The sequence below is a fragment of the Nannospalax galili genome, unplaced genomic scaffold (genome assembly GCF_000622305.1).
Source record: "Nannospalax galili isolate Female #2095 unplaced genomic scaffold, S.galili_v1.0 scaffold762, whole genome shotgun sequence".
Taxonomy (NCBI): domain Eukaryota; kingdom Metazoa; phylum Chordata; class Mammalia; order Rodentia; family Spalacidae; genus Nannospalax; species Nannospalax galili.
The window spans coordinates 500144-515668 of NW_008350126.1; the positions used below are offsets into that span (position 1 = coordinate 500144).

A 15525-nucleotide genomic window follows, 5' to 3' on the forward strand; every position below is an offset into this window, starting at 1 on the left:
GGGGCGGGGTGGGGCCGGGCAGGACCGTGGTCCACTGCCCGGGCTGAGCCCCAGGGACTGGTGCGCAGGCCGCCCGGTGCCCGCCTCGGCGCCGCCCGCCGCTTTGTTCCTTACCGCGGTGCGGGAGGGGACGCTTCCCGCCACGGGGGGAGGGGGCCGCCCGCATTGATTCATCTCCCTGGGGCAAGCTCGGCTGTTCTACTCCCGGTCACACACCCAGTGTGGCACACAGTCCTGGATGTGGTCACAAACCGCGTTCAGGGCATGGACATCTCATTCCCGGGGTGGGGGGCGGGGGGCACAGGTCTAACACACACGCACACACACACACACACACACACACACACACACACACACTATGGCCCTGGGGCCCCATGGCCATTCCATTAGACCTATACATACAGCGACTGCCACCTGTGCATCCACCCAGTGCACCCAATGAGGGTAGGCACAACTACGCATTCACACCAGCCATCCTTGATCACAGCATACTCAACTCAGCAATACTCTCTAACGGACATGCAGCCTGCCTGCTCTGGCCTGTTTGTGCTCATGCTCCTTCTGCACCCCTGCACCCTAGAGTGGGTTGTTACCTGTGTGCTCATACTCCCTATCACATACATGCTTTGTCTCCTAACTTGCTGCTCATCAATACCTACACTAGCCCAAGTCTGCACACCTTTGAATGTCCATTCTTGCCCGCCTATAGACTGGTGGAGGGACAGATAGTTTGGGGGCTATTTCTCAAATACCTGACTGTCGCTCTTTGCTAGACTCCTTCCCCTGCAGTACAGGTAGGGGGCTTGCTGCTGTGAGGCCACTGGGTGATGAGGGGACAAGTGACAGCAGACTGGAATTTTCAGTCACAGTCACAGGTACACACAAGCCTTTGTCAGTCTTGTTACCATAGCAGGAATGTTTGCAGGTGGCTGGCAGCTCTGGCCCCAACTGGGGGTGTAGAGATGGCACCAGACTGACAAGAAATCCTAGAGAGAAAGGATAGGCTAGCTAGGTAGGTATCTCTGCCTTCACAGGACTGCTCTGCCTATGAGCCAAACAGGAGTGCCTATGTGCAGGCCCAGGCCAGCTCTCCCAAGGTGAGACTCTAAGACCATGTGGTCACAGATGTGCTCACCCACAGGGTCCCAGTGGCCCTCATGAGGCACCAATACACAGGCCATTTTCCACTCACAAGTTATGAAAATGCATGCCAAGCTTTTCTTGACTAGATAGAACACAGGAACCAGGTCCTGGGCCCAGACTGGCCTCAGCTAAGGCAGCCCTCCACAGGCAGTCTTATCTACTCATTTGCACACCAGGTGAGCCGGCCCATTCACTTACACAGTCATTTCAGTCTGCTACCTACACTGGATCACACACCTACTTATGTCCAAGTATGCAGCCATGTGTTCATAGGGTGTGCATGTTCCTGCAGGTAGGTGTGTAGATGCAGGGACATTGGCTTCCTTGCTGCATGCTCACTGGTGCTATTGCCTATGAAGCCTATAGGATTTGGAGGCTCTTTGGCCCAAAAGAAGGGGGTTCTAAGAGCCAAGTGTAAAGGAATGTGCTTGCAACACAAGTGTTTGGAACTGAGTTCAGAACCCACTTGCATCTGTCATCCCAGCAGTCCAGCTGTGAAATGGCAGGTCAAGACAGAATCCCCAGGCACTCAAGGGCCATTTAGCTTGGTGTGCACAGAGATGAACAAGAGACCCTGCCCCAAGCAAAATGGAAGGTATGGACTGACACCTCAGGTTGTCCTCTAACCTCCATACATGCACACCCATATATTCTCTCTCTCTCTCTCTCTCTCTTGCTCACTTGCTCGCTCGCTCGCTTGATCTCAGAGAGAGAGCGTGCATGCGAGAGAGATTTTTTTTTTTATAGAGAAGAGAGCCAAGTGTTAGTGTCTAGATCCTGATTGATAGACCAAGAAGAGCCTGGGCTTTGGGCTCAGACACAACTGATTTTGGACCTCAGTCTTCCTCCCTTCAGCTTCATGCACTTGGTCATCTTTCCTCCTGACTTCAGTATCCTCATCTGTGCAATTGAATAATAAAGCCCCCCTCAGGATATTGTGGGGTCTAGATGATGGAATGAGTCTGCATGCTGAGCCCAGGACTGAGCATGCAGTGGAATCATCATAGAGGTCTGTTCTAGTGGTTGGGTAAAGGGAGAGGAAGTAAGGTTCCAGGCCTGGCTGTCTTAAAGTAGTGGCTGGAAGATATTGAGACTTCCTCTTGAGCCAGGAAGGGCCCAGCAGATCCTTTGGCATTTGTGTCTGAGCCATTAGAATGGGAAACTGGGACTCAGAGAGTAGAAAAACTCACCCAAAGTTACAGAACAAGTCAACAACTAAGTTGAGACTTGACCTACATCTAGCCAAACTGTCTGTCCCCTATACCAGACCCAGTCTCATCTCAGAAGCTGAGAAATTAGAGCTAGAAACGGGGAGGTCCAGCCTCTTCCAGGGAGACTTGCAGATGGAGCATGTTAACATCTGGCCTTGCCTGCCTGCCAGACTCTCTGCTTCCTCCTTTGGAAAATAGGAGCATGTCACCGCCCAACAGGTGTACAGGCTCTGCACATAGTAAGCACTTGGGCAAGGTCAGTTCCTGTCCTCATTGGCATGTAGGTAAAGGGTCAAAACTTAGACAGCTATAGGCCAGGAGGGGCTGGCAGTAAGAAAAACAAAAATGCAAACTCAGTGAGTGGCAGTGGGCAGTCAGGCCAGGACACCATAGGAGGGATGGGGATTGTGACTGATTGGAGAGTCCACGCCCACAGAAGGAGGCAGCCCTTGGCTCCAGCCGACTGTTGCTCTGCAAATTTTAGTTTGACAAGATAATCTGGACATCTGATTCTCACATGACCTCTTCTCATTTTTAAATGTTGATTAGTTTGCTCCTTTATTTAAAATTGACTTAAGGGGCTAGGGAGGTTTGGTCCCCAGTACCCACATAAAAAGCTCTGGGGAGGAAGAGATGGGCAGATCTCTGGGCTTTGTTTATAGCCTAATCAGTAAGCTCCAGGTCCTAAAGAGAGACTGTCTTAAAAACAAGGTGGACAGTTACTGGGAGGATCAACACCCAAGGTTGACCTCTGGCATGTGTGGAGAGAAAAAGAGAGATATCAAAATAATTTGTTAGCACTCTAGGCCAAAAAGTTGACCTCTGACACGTGTGTGAAGAGAGAGTGAGAGCGAGAGCGAGAGCGAGAGCGAGAGCGAGAGAGAGAGAGAGAGAGAGAGAGAGAGAGAGAGAGAGAGAGAGATCAAAATAATTTGTTAGCACTCTAGGCCAAATAAGCATGTCCTAAGGCCAAATTTTGCTGATTTCTGTCTGTGCTGCAACCATTCCAGACTCAGCCCCCAACCCCCACCCCCTCCTGGGAGCACAGCTGGGCTCTGACAGGCTGAGTAGATAAAAACAGGCTTTCTGTATACACAGCCTGGCCCTAAAGTGAGCAGAGCCATGCACACCCCTCATCTTCTTTAATTTTCACAAGCCTGGTAGGGAGGGAGGCAGTAAGTGGGTTCTTCAGGGTCTTTAGTGAGAGGGGCCTTGCCTGAAGTCACAGCTGGTAAATAGTGAACTATCTGTACTTCCTGCCCAGGCCACAGGAAGGAGGCAAGAGCTGGTATGTGGACACCCCAGGGCTAGGTAGTCAGTGTGAAATGAGGGGTAGTGGGGATTCAGAGCACTCCTCCTATAGACTTTTCTGACTCCTGTCAGCTGTGCCTTCCTCCCTGTATGTTGGCCAGGTAATTGTTGGATTCCTATTTTTTGAAGGAGGAACTGAGTTATATTTGGTAAACAGAGCTTGGTCTTCACTGGGACCTGGGCTCTTTCTCTTTCCCATCTGCCCAGTCACTCTGGCTTATAACAGCCTTTTCCACAGCCCAAGGGTAAGACAGATCACAGACTGACCTGTACAGTTGTTTTGTTTGGCCTTCAAGGTATGCAAAAAAATGAGCCAATATTTAAAATATAGAAAATCCAAATTTGTGACTGCTCTGAAGTAAGGGACCTGATCACACAAAAGCCACACTCACTTCCTGCTTAAAACACATTAGTGTTTTTAGTACCATTAGTAAAAGGAAAAGCCCCTGCTGCCTGCCCCCAGGGCCCTGTGTAGTTGGCTGCCATGGCCTCCCCCTCCCGCTTTCTCCCTTTCTGATCCTAGCTCTACTTTTCTACTACAGCCTCTGGCCTTTTCATGGCTGGCTCAAATGTTGACCTCTTCAGAGGGACCTTTCTTGACCACATGTCCAAACCAGCTGCCCCCTCCTTTGTCTTCACAGCATCTCATATCAGAAATGACATCATTTATTTGCTCCTAGCTTATTACCCTCTCCCCAGTCTTTCTGCACCTGGAGATCAGGAACCACACATTACACACTCTGCTTATCCCCAACACCAAGAACAGTGCCTACAGTGTTGCAGAGATGCCCAGTAAGGGTTGTGTTAGTGGATGTGTTCCCGTTTACCACAGTGGCGGAAACTAGGTGCAGTCTGGGAACTGAACTGGGAACCTCCTTCTAAGGCTCAGTGTTCTCTGTTTGCCACAGTTTTCACCACTTCCTCCTATCTCCCTCACTTAAGGATGCCAGGAGTCTTTAGTCATCTCCCTTGTTCTATTGTTTTTTCTTATGGGAGAAAAAAAGAATTGTTTCTGCCTGTATCACTATCAAAAGGCAAAAAATGGAGACAGAACCCACCCATACTATACAAGTCTGATGCCTGTCTGACCCCTGCAGGCCAGTGACCTTTCACTTCTTCATTTGTATGCTGATGCAAACCAGATCTAAGAATTCAACCAAATTTCTCCTATGCTTCAGACCTTTGTCTCACTTGACTCTTGCATAGCCATCATAAGTTTCAGAGGTACCTAAGTCCCAACTCTCCAAAACCCAAGACCCTATTATCCTCTGCAAAACTGTTCTTCCTCCTGTGTCCCCATCCTAGTGATGACTACCATCCCCCAAATCTCAGACTTGAGATTTAGGGGGCCCAGTAGTGAACAGTATCAGTTGAGACCCATCAAGAACCTTAAGTAGGACTGGGCTCATACCCAGTGGCACATACCTTTAAGACAGAAGCAGGTGAATTGAGGCCGTCCTGGTCTAAATAGCAGGTTGTCTAAGTCAGCTGAGGCTATAGGGAGTCCCTGTCTCAAAAAGAAAGAAAAAGAATCTGAAGTCTAGTCAGGGACTCAGAGGTTAAACTGACTACATGCAAAGTGACCAAAGCCAGGTTAGGGAAAGAGCCAGGGGCCATGGAACTCCAGAAGAAGCTAGTAGACAAAGAAGGCTTATTAGAGGAGAGATCATTCAAGCTGAGAACGAAAATCTTAATAAGTCATAGTCTGGCTAAGATTCCCCCAGCAGAGGGTGTGTGGATGCTGAGAAGGAAGAGAACCCAAAGCTGTGGCTGCACAAAAGAGGTCACACTGTGTGTGTGTGTGTGTGTGTGTGTGTGTGTGCGCGCGCGCGCGTGCATGCTTTGGGGGTGGTAGTAATAAAAGATAAACACCAGGAAGCAGGGAGGCAAGTGGCTTTATAGATGCCTAGAAGCATATTAAAGAAATGGATTTAACAGCAGAAGTAACACAGAACCAATAAAGGTTTCATTTTCCTGTTTTTGTTTTTGTTTTAAAGGTACAGCCATGCATGACAGTGGTGCCCTAGGATGAAAATGAAGCAGAGAATGACTATCACCATCATAATGTCTTAGCACAATGCATTTCTCACACATTTGTGGTAATGCTAGTATAGACAAACCTACTGTGTTACAGGTTCTATTAGAAGTAGAGGATATATAACTCACACCAAATGACACTTGACAATGACTATAGACAGTGTATTGCTGGCTAGGGATCTACTGTATGATACTGGTATTGTTACTTTGTTGTTGTTTTCTTGTGGTACTGGAGATTGAACCCAGAGCCTTGCACATGCTAGGTTAGAGCTCTTTGTTATTATTTTAGAGCGAAGTCCTGTTTATTAACAAAAAAGTTGACTATAAACAGTAATGCTACATTACCCAGCAGCATCTCATGTTTACTAAGCCTCTTAATGCAATTAAGAGGCTGCAGTGAGTCATTGACCCACACCATTTAGATCTGTGTTAAGTCCACTGTGTGATATTCAAGCAACAACAAGACCACTGGCAATACATATTTCTCAGGACATAGATCCATTGTTATGCCACACGTCTGTACTGTGTTCACATGCAACCCAAATTCAGACATCACAAAGGGGTTTACAAAGAAAAGTCTCTTCCACCCTCAGATCCCCAATCTTCTCCATGAAAGTTTCATGAAATTTTATTCTGGAACTTTCTGCCTATAAATAAACCCATAAATGTGTGCATGCTTTCGTTGGCCATATGCTTGGAATCCTGTACCTCCCTAGGTGTCTTTTCTCCCTTGGCTTAGCTTGGGCATCTCTCTTCATCATTACACATTCTAGTGTCTGGGACAGTCCATGTGGTTATCTCACATTTCCCCATCTCTTCTTGATTTTCTCATCACCAGGTCTTCTCATGTCCTATTGTATCATCAGTCTGTCTTCAGGAACACTCCTGGAAGGAGCCTTGCTGGCTTAAATGCTATGTGCATTATAAATTTAGGTAGAAATTGACAAATATTTAGATTTCATTGATTACAGCCAATTCAATTTCCCAACAAAAATAAGGAGAGTTTGGGTCTAGGAGTAGCATAGTTAGATGTTAGGAAGATCATTCAGTCTTCCTGTGACTGGTGACTAGTATTTGTCAGGAGCTTACTGTGTGCATGCCAGGCATTGTTCTTAACTTTGAGGTGCACAAATGAGAGAACAAAGTCCCCTCTCTCTTAGAACTGGGTTTTCTTGGTTTGGGTTTCTTTTTTTGGTTTGGTTTGGTTTGGTTTGATGTGTGTGTGTGTGTGTGTGTGTGTGTGTGTGTGTGTGTGATTTGTTTTGAGACAGTGTCTTGCTATGTAGTCAGGCTGGCCTCAAATATAAGATCCTTCTGCTTTTGTCTCCAAAGCTCTGGGATTACAGGTGTGCAACACCATAGCATTCTTTTTTTTTCTTATTTTTTTCTGGTCTTTTTGAGACAGGGTCTCCCTGCAGCCCCAGCTGTCCTGGAACTCACTATGTAGACCAGGCTGTCCTTGAACTCTCAAAGATCCACCTGCCTCTGCCTCCCAAGTTCTGGAATTAAAGGCATGTGCCACCACGCCTGACAATGACACCATAGCATTCTATTGAGAGAAGCAAACCAGAAACAGTGAACAAATACATATGATACATCAGACAGTGACAAGTATTCTGGATAAAAACTCAGTAAGGAGGCTGGAGAGGTGGCTCAGCAATTAAGAGCACTGGCTGTTCTTGCAGAAGACCCGGGTTTGAATCCCAGCATCCACATGGCAACTAACAACCATCTATAACTCCAGTTCCAGGAGATCCACCTCCCTCTTCTGGCCTCCACGGACACTGCATGACATGACATGAGTGCACTTACATACATGCAGGCAATACACTCATACACATAAAAAGTGAAAATAAAATAAAGAATAAATCACATTGATGAGGGGAAATGCTGAGTAAGCCAGATGAGAAATGGTAGTTTAGTCAGTGTGGAGGCCAGATTCTGGAGATACATTCAAGGTAGATTCATTGTGTTTTGCTAATGAATGGCTCATGGGGCATAAAAATCAAAGGGAGTCTAGGGATTCTAGCCTGAGGATGAGGGAGACAGTTTTGGAGCAGGCATGAAGGGAAACCATAAGCTGTGCTCATTCTGGCTGCTGAGTGAGTAATGAAACAGGTTCTCCTAGATCCATCTGCCTGCTGGATCCCACTTCCCAAATATTCTCCAGACATCACAAATTCAGCTCATCCAAACAGGGCTCCTTCTCCCAGATCTCCAGCCCAGCAATTCCCACCCTACCCAGTATCCTGCAGGCCACCCTCACTGTTCCTCCACTACAGCCAGTTGCCTCCCATCAGTTTTTCAGATCTCAGTTCCACCTACAGGACTCACATGAAGGACTCCCAAATGCTGTCTCCCACCTAGTTCGCCACAGCTGCTCAGGGCCCATTGCATAGAAGAGGCTACGAGAATGAATGAAGGATCACTTGAATGAGAGGTTGAGTGGCCTCCTCATAGGTCTTGGCCATCTCCTCTCCTTCAGTCCATTTGCCACACCATCCCAGAGCAATCTTTGAATTATGTTGTTTCCTTGACAGACCATTCACAGTTCCCCAGGGCCTACACAGACATAAACTGGTGGCCTACAGACATGTTTTCTTAGGCCCACATAGTGTTTTGCGTTTTATTTAAATCTTGAATTAATTAGCATATTTTACCTCAAACTCTGGGTTTCCCACTTAAAACACTAGAAGAATTGGTGCTCCCAGGTTTCATTTCTCCAGGGCAGCACTGGCTGCTCTTCAACAAGAGTGGCATGCACTCTGTGGATTTGTCATAGTCCCACCACTCCCTCTTGTTTTATATGCAACCTGCTTCCCTCATTTAAATGAAACCATCTGGACCAATGACCCCAGAGTTTGCAGCCCTTTGCCTAAGAACAAATATAGCACTTCTGGGAGCATGTTGCATGAGATGGAGCTGACAAGGGTGGGGAGAGGGTAGTAAAGTTGAAAGGTTAGACTGTGGTCCAGTTGTGAAGTGTCTTGGTGTTTTTTTGTTTTCTTTTTTGAGGCAAGATCTCATTATGTAGCCCAGCTTAGCTTCAAATTGGAAATTCTCCTGCCTTGGCCTCCCAAGTGCTGGAATTATAGGTATGTACTATCACATCTGGTTTCTTAAATGGCATTAAAAAAATATTTTATTAATTGATTTTATTTTATGTGTATGCATGTATTGCCTGCATGTAAATAAGTGCACCTGTGTCACGCAATGCCCAAGGAAGACAGAGAGGCTGTTGGATCCCCTGGAACTGGAGTTACAGACAGTCGTTAGCTGCCATGTGGGTGCTGGGATTCGAACCCAGGTCTTCTGCAAGAACAGTCAGTGTTCTTAACCGCTGAGCCATCTCTCCAGCCCCTTAAATGGCATTTTAAGAAATCTTAGCCAGGCATGGTGGCACACGCCTTTAATTCCAGCACTCGGGAGGCAGAGACAGGCGGATCTCTGTGAGTTCAAGGCCAGCCTGGTCTACAGAGTGAGTTCTAGGACAGCTGGGGCTACAGGGAGACCCTGTCTCAAAAAGACCAAAAAAAAAAAAGGAATCTTATGCAGAGAGGTACTGGGTATGATGAAGCAGAGCAGTGATCAGGTTGGGTTTGTGTTTTTAGCTGAGACCTTCTTGACAAGAGGGAACCAGACAGGGATAAAGAAGCCAGTGAGGAGCCTGAACATGGCCAGGCTGTTTCCCCTGGAGTGTCTCCTAAGTCTGAATCTGCTCTGTTTCAGAACCAGACCACTGCCTTGGGTTCAAGCATGGCTGTGAGGGCAGATGGGCAGTACTGAAGACCCAGCCTGGCTCCAGCTGCTTCAGACGGACTCCAGCCTCCCAAGACGCCTCTGCTGCCCACAGGATGGAAGCCTGGGCACTGAAGGCCCGGCCATGAGGGACTGCTGCTCCCCAACAAAGGCCAGCCCTACACCCACAAGGCATCCCCTTGACCAAAGCCTAGGCATGGACTCTCGACACAGCAGCCCCAGCGGAGCTGGGGAAGGGGCCTCCTGCTCTGAGAGCCCTGCTGGGAGCTTAGCCTGCCCCTCTCCTACCTGCACCTCTCCCCCAGGGGCAACTACCAAGGAGACAGTCAGGGCACATGGAGCTTTGATCTCAGGAACCTCAGAAACCACCTTGTCTGGGAAGCCTGAGCCTGTGTCCTCAGCAAAAGCTGTTTCTCTATCCTCAGAGAACAAAAATCCTACATTCTTAGAGAAGATAGATTCCAACCCCTTAAAGCAAGCAGATTCTACTTCCACAGGAATGGAAGGGGCTGGGTCCTTGAGGAAGGAAGATCCCATGCTAACAGAAAAGGCAGAGCCTGCAGTCTGTGGAAAGGGGGAGCCTGTGGCTATTGGGAGGATAGATCTCATGACTCCAAAGAAAGGCGATCCTGGGTCCTTGGGAAGAGTAGATCCAGTGCACTCCAGCAAGATGGATACAGTATTCCTAACAAAGGAGGAGCCCAAGTGTTCCAGAAAAGAGCACCCTATATCCTTAGAAATGGTAGGCCCTGTATCCACAGGAGAGGGGGATCTTATTTCCTTGGGAAAGAAAGATACTGAGCCCTCAGGAAAGACAGAGCCTGTGTCCTTGGAAGGCACAGATTCTGCATCCACAAAAAAGACAGTGCCTGGGTTTTTGGGAAAGCTAACTCCAGGATCATCAGGCAAGACAGAGCTTGTAACCTCAAGAACAGTGGCTCCTGCTTCCTCCAAAAGTGTGAATCCTGCATGTTCGGGAATGGCAGATCCTGCATCTATGGGAAATGCAGAAATTTCGTCCTCTGCAAAAGAGAACCCTCAGTTTCCTAGAAAGATGGACCCAGCCTCCTCAGGAGAGGATGGGTCTGAGTCTGTGAGAATTACAGAAACACTATCTGCTAGACAGGTGGATTGTGTGCTTTCAGGAAAGACAGGGCCCACATCTGTGAAAAGTACAGGACCTCCAGGCTGGGTGGACCCAGTTTCCTTGGGAAAGGTGGATCCCGTGTCCTCAGTGAAACCAGAACACTTGTCTTCTCAACAGGCAGAACATGTGTCTGTGGGAAAGACAGAAGCCCTTTCCTCAGGAAAAGAGGACCCAGTGCCCTCTATAAGGGTGGACCATCCCACCACCATGGGAGACATAAAAACATCTGCAAAAGTAAATCCTGAGTCTTCAGCAAAAACAGACCCTGTGTCTTCAAGTCCAGGGGACCCCAGGTCTCTGGGGACATGGGGATCCCTGTCTGCAGCAAAAGCTGATGCAGTGACTGAGGGGAAAGGAGGCACACAGTCTTTGGAGAAGGCAGGTCCCACAGCCTCAGAGAAGGCTGATGCCCTAGCCTCAAGCAAAGTGGGTTCTGCGGGTAGAGGAAAAGCAGAAACTGCTGTCTTTGGAGAAGTGGACTCCATGTCTTTAGGAAAAGTGGCCCCAACAACTTCAGGAAAATCAGTCTTGGTATCCCCAGGGAAAGTGGATCTCATGGCCTCTGGAAAAGCTGAAGGCATTCCATCTGTAAAGGTGGATTCTCTGTCTCCAGAGAAGAATAATCCTGTGAACTCCACAAAGGTGGAAGCCAGGGCCTTAGGGAGTGCTGAGCCCATGACTGGTGCAAAGGCAGAAACCCAGCCTCCTGGGCAGCATGGTGCCACATCCTCCGGAAAAGTGGAGGCACTGCCTTCTCAAAAGGAGCAGTCACAGGCCCCTGGGAAAGTGGATCCCTCAGGAAAAGCCGACCCTCCTGCGCCTGGAGAGGTGGAGCCTGTGTTCCTGGGGAAGTCCGACTCTGCATCTCCATCTCCAAGAAAAACAGAGTCCCAGATCTCAGGGAAGATGGCCCCTCTGTCTCTGGAGAAGACCGGGTCCTCTTTCCGGCAATCAGATGGTAAACCGTGCAGCTCAGCCCTGTCTCCGGGGGATGCCAGGAGCCGGGCCCTTACTGAGCCAGTGCACTCCGCCAGCACTGAGGTCTCCAGCCTCGGCCAGAAAGACTCGGCGGCCGCTGCGGCTCTGAAAAGTCCCGGCGCGGAGGTTGCAGCGCCAGGGCCACGGACTCGTGACAACTTCACCAAGGCACCGTCGTGGGACGCGGACGCTCCGCCGCCGCGCGAGGACGCGGGCACCCAGGCGGGCGCGCAGGCCTGCGTCTCGGTAGCAGTGAGCCCCATGTCTCCGCAAGACGGTGCGGGAGGCCTGGCCTTCAGCTTCCAGGCGGCGCCACGGGCGCCCAGCCCCGCGCCCGGGCCGCCCTCGCGCCGGGACGCGGGCCTACAGGTATCTCTGGGCGCAGCGGAGATGCGCTCCGTGGCCACCGGGCCCATGACGCCGCAAGCCGCCGCCCCGCCCGCCGCCCCGCCCGCCTTCCCCGAGGTGCGGGTGCGACCCGGCTCGGTCCTGGCGGCCGCCATGGCACCCCAGGAGGCCGCGGAGCCGGTGCGCGACGTTAGCTGGGACGAGAAGGGCATGACCTGGGAGGTGTACGGTGCATCCATGGAGGTGGAGGTGCTGGGCATGGCTATCCAGAAGCATCTGGAGCGCCAGATAGAGGAGCACGGCCGCCAAGGGGCGCCGGCGCCGCCACCCGCAGCCCGCGGGGGTCCCGGCCGGGCTGGCTCCGTGCGTGCGGCGCCGGCGGATGGAGCCGCCAAGCGCCCACCAGGTCTGTTCCGCGCATTACTGCAGAGTGTGCGCCGGCCGCGATGCTGCTCACGGGCAGGACCCACCGCCGAGTGATCTGTCCCCATTTTGTAGGCCCGGGTTTTCAACCTTCTCAGGCTCCTTTCTTGACGCCAGGCCCCTAAAAGCCACCCCCACTCCCACCCCGAAATGTGTCAGGCCTCCAAGGAGTGGGCAGTCTCTAGGGGCTTCTTTCCAGTCCTCTTTCCAAGCACTGATGAACCTCCTCTACCCAATCCCCTTGTGCCATGAGCCCACAAACCCAGCCCTGACACCCCCGTGTCCTCACAGCCCTTTACTTCCTCGGGTAATACCCTGAGCACAGGGACCTGCTCCCATCCCTCCTCTCCCCTAGAGCTGAGACAGGCTCCTGAGGTGGCCAGAATGGTGCTTTGAGGCCTCTGTTGGGGTCAGGTCGCCAGAACTGGAAAAAGACTGCATGCACATCTTTAAGTGTTTCTCCACATGTGCCAGGATTGGTGTTGAGACCACCAGATTCAAAAGCTCCGAATGGGAGGCCCAGGGCAGCCCGGGTGAGTCTCTAAACGGTGAGCAATGAATCGTCTCCACACACTGCCAGCCCGTGGCCAGGGCAACTCTTGCATACTGTTGGTGATCCTTCCCCATTCCAGTCGCTTCCCACCTAGCCCAGGGCCCTAGCCCTATCTCCTCTCCCACCCAGTCACCTTTCACAGTTCCCATAAAGGCCAAAGGCTAGGAGTGTCCTGGGGCTCAGCTGAGAAGAGAGAGTCACAAAAAGGTCAGAGGGTCTCAGTCAGGACTGGAGGTCATAGTCAGACTCATGGAAGATCTCAGGCTGCTGGCTGCCTGGGTGACAGCTGGTCTTGGGTGTTGGGGACAGGGTGGAGAGCTTATTTGACACCCACAGTTGTCTTTTAAAAGTCTCCCCAACGCCCCCCTCCTTGTCCTCTTTGTGCTGTGAGTCCCTTGTAACCACTCAGTGCCCTGGTCCCCATTCCCTCTAGCCTCAGTTTTTGGCTACAAACTGTCCCAGTACACATTGGTAATAAAAAACCTTTCCCCCAACCCTTGTCTGTGATTGAAAGTTGGGGGCAAAGCAAGCATATATTATATTTGGGGAGGGTCAGGTGGTACAGTTTGGGTTTGAGGGTATCTTCCCAGATGGGAAAGAAGAATGAGGGTCTCCACTACAGATCTGTGGTGTTCAGGCTGGAGTTGGTGAAGGACAAGTCCTCCTTTTTACTTCTGCCTGCCTTCCTTCCTGAGACCACTGCACTCAGAGGGTCTGGCTCCTGCTTGGATATGCTGCTGCGTCCTGGAGGCTCCTGGGGAGAGAGGGAGGGAAGGGTGAAGATGGAGTGCTCTCCCCGGATCCTGGGAGAGTGGATGAGTTTTCAAGCCCATCACCAGATGGCTTCTTGGCTGGAGTTTAATCAATCAGTCCCCCTACCCCACCCCCGCAGTCTCCTGTGCCCCAGAGTCAGCCATGGCCAGGGTGGTGCAGGTGAGATGGGCCTAGGAAGTCATTTTTGGCCCTTGTCCCTCCCTGCCAGAGCACCATTCTGGCATTCTGCCCAGCCCTATGCCAAAGAGCAACTTATCAAAGTTCCTGCTACCCAGAGCAGGCCCCATGTTGGACAAGGTCCTTCCATTCCCTGAAACACACCCATAGAACCCTCCCTTGAGAGAGGTAGAACCAAAGCCCAGAGAACCCTTCAGAGCAAGGGTTGGCCAAGCATTCTTGTGGTGTTAAAGCCTGTCCATGGTACAACACTGCTCCTGGTTGAATTTGGCATCTCCTGCCACCTTCAGAAGTGTTGTCTAGGATCCCATGTGCACTTTATCATGACACGCTGATACATCTCTGCTTTCCTTTCTCTTCCCTCCCTTATGTGACATGCCCCCCTCCACACCACTCACACATACAACTTCCTATGGGAGGGCCAGACCACTGAGCTCAATTACTCTGCTGCAGAGACACTCCCGACCCCCACCCAGAGAAGGGCAAGAGCCCCAGCCACCACTGCCCTCCCCTGGATACTATAAGGGCTTCTGGCCTGGGGATGTTATCATCCCTGGTAAACAGTGGAACCTATGAGTGCTCCCAAAGTTTAATGGTCTGTCTGTGTTCTATAGAGCCCTTGTTACCAACTCTGAGCCCAGAGACCAGACTTCTGGTCTGCTCCTGCCCTGCAGGTTACCTAATGTTGAGCTAGTCAGCACTCTGCTCAGTGTTCCTGTCGATTGCTTGGCAAAGTGGGATTGGGTGGTCTCTTAGTTGTTAACAAATTGTCATGGCACTCAGGGATGGGTAGGGAAAACCTCTACCTGTCCCCCAGCCAGCCACATCCCCTTTCTAGACTCTTCCTTCAGAGCTGTCCTTTCCCATCCCACAAACCAAACCACATTCACACAGAGATGAGCCACACATGGGCTGACTGGCTTGCTGTTCATGACCCCCATCCTTGAGGGCCCACAGAGAGGCCTCTATACCAGACTGCATCGTGAGACACTTGGGCCCCTGTAAAGCCCAAGAGAAGCTTTGGTTGACCCATCCTGTCCAAGCAGTAAGTACTCAAAGGCAAATAAGAACTGTAGTGTGATGGCAGGCTGGGGGCCAGGTGAGCTTGACCCAGAGGAACTGGATAGGGTGATGATGCATAGTATCTCTTCTCTCAGCTGGGCGGGTGGTGCACCCCTTTAATCACAGCACACAGAAGACAGAGGCATGTGGATCTCAATGGGATTGAGGCCAGCCTGGTCTACACAGTAAGTTCCATGCCAGCTGGGGCTACAGGAAGACAGTCTTAAAGACACACACACACACACACACACACACACACACACACACACACACCACGCTCATGCACGCGCACACAGGAAAGAATCGGGTCCAAGGAACTGAGACCCATGCAGCTAAGCGGGCCTCAGAGAGCTGAATACTTGCTTTGTGCCAGATGTTATTATTTTGCCTTTTTTGGGGGGTGGTGTTGTTTTTGTTTTGTTGGTAGTGCTGGGGACTGAACCCGGGGTCTCATCAAGTATTCTACCATTAAGCTGCATTCCTACCCCCCTGTACTAGGGGTTTTTTCAGTGCCTCCTGCTTCTGCTTCTGCTTCTGCCGCTGCCACCGACTCCTTCTCCTCCTCCCCCTCCCCTTCTTCCTCCTCCCCCTCCTCCTCCTCC

General features: G+C 50.8%; 2 protein-coding genes across 4 annotated transcripts in view; one reads left to right on the forward strand and one right to left on the reverse strand.

Annotated features, from left to right (window-relative positions):
• The window catches only part of Gprin1 (G protein regulated inducer of neurite outgrowth 1), a 14475-nt gene extending 1071 nt beyond the window's left edge, over positions 1-13404 (forward strand). Inside the window, exons 1-2 of one of the 2 annotated variants that reach the window (XM_008847312.2) lie at positions 8777-8797; positions 9432-13404. In XM_008847312.2, the coding sequence (XP_008845534.1) occupies positions 9475-12414 (2940 nt within the window). In that variant the 5' untranslated portion in view covers positions 8777-8797; positions 9432-9474 and the 3' untranslated portion in view covers positions 12415-13404. Of the gene's footprint in view, positions 1-8776; positions 8798-9431 lie in introns of those variants that run through there. The other variant, XM_008847311.2, reaches the window with a different exon arrangement.
• Positions 13405-13424: 20 nt separating this feature from the next.
• Positions 13425-15525, reverse strand: part of Cdhr2 (cadherin related family member 2) — a 26550-nt gene continuing 24449 nt past the window's right edge. The window contains exons 31-32 of one of the 2 annotated variants that reach the window (XM_008847313.3): positions 15471-15485; positions 13425-13664 (exon numbers count right to left, since the gene is read on the reverse strand). In XM_008847313.3, coding sequence (XP_008845535.1) covers positions 13527-13664; positions 15471-15485 — 153 coding nt within the window. In that variant the 3' untranslated portion in view covers positions 13425-13526. The remainder of the gene's footprint in view (positions 13665-15470; positions 15486-15525) is intronic. The other variant, XM_017801726.2, reaches the window with a different exon arrangement.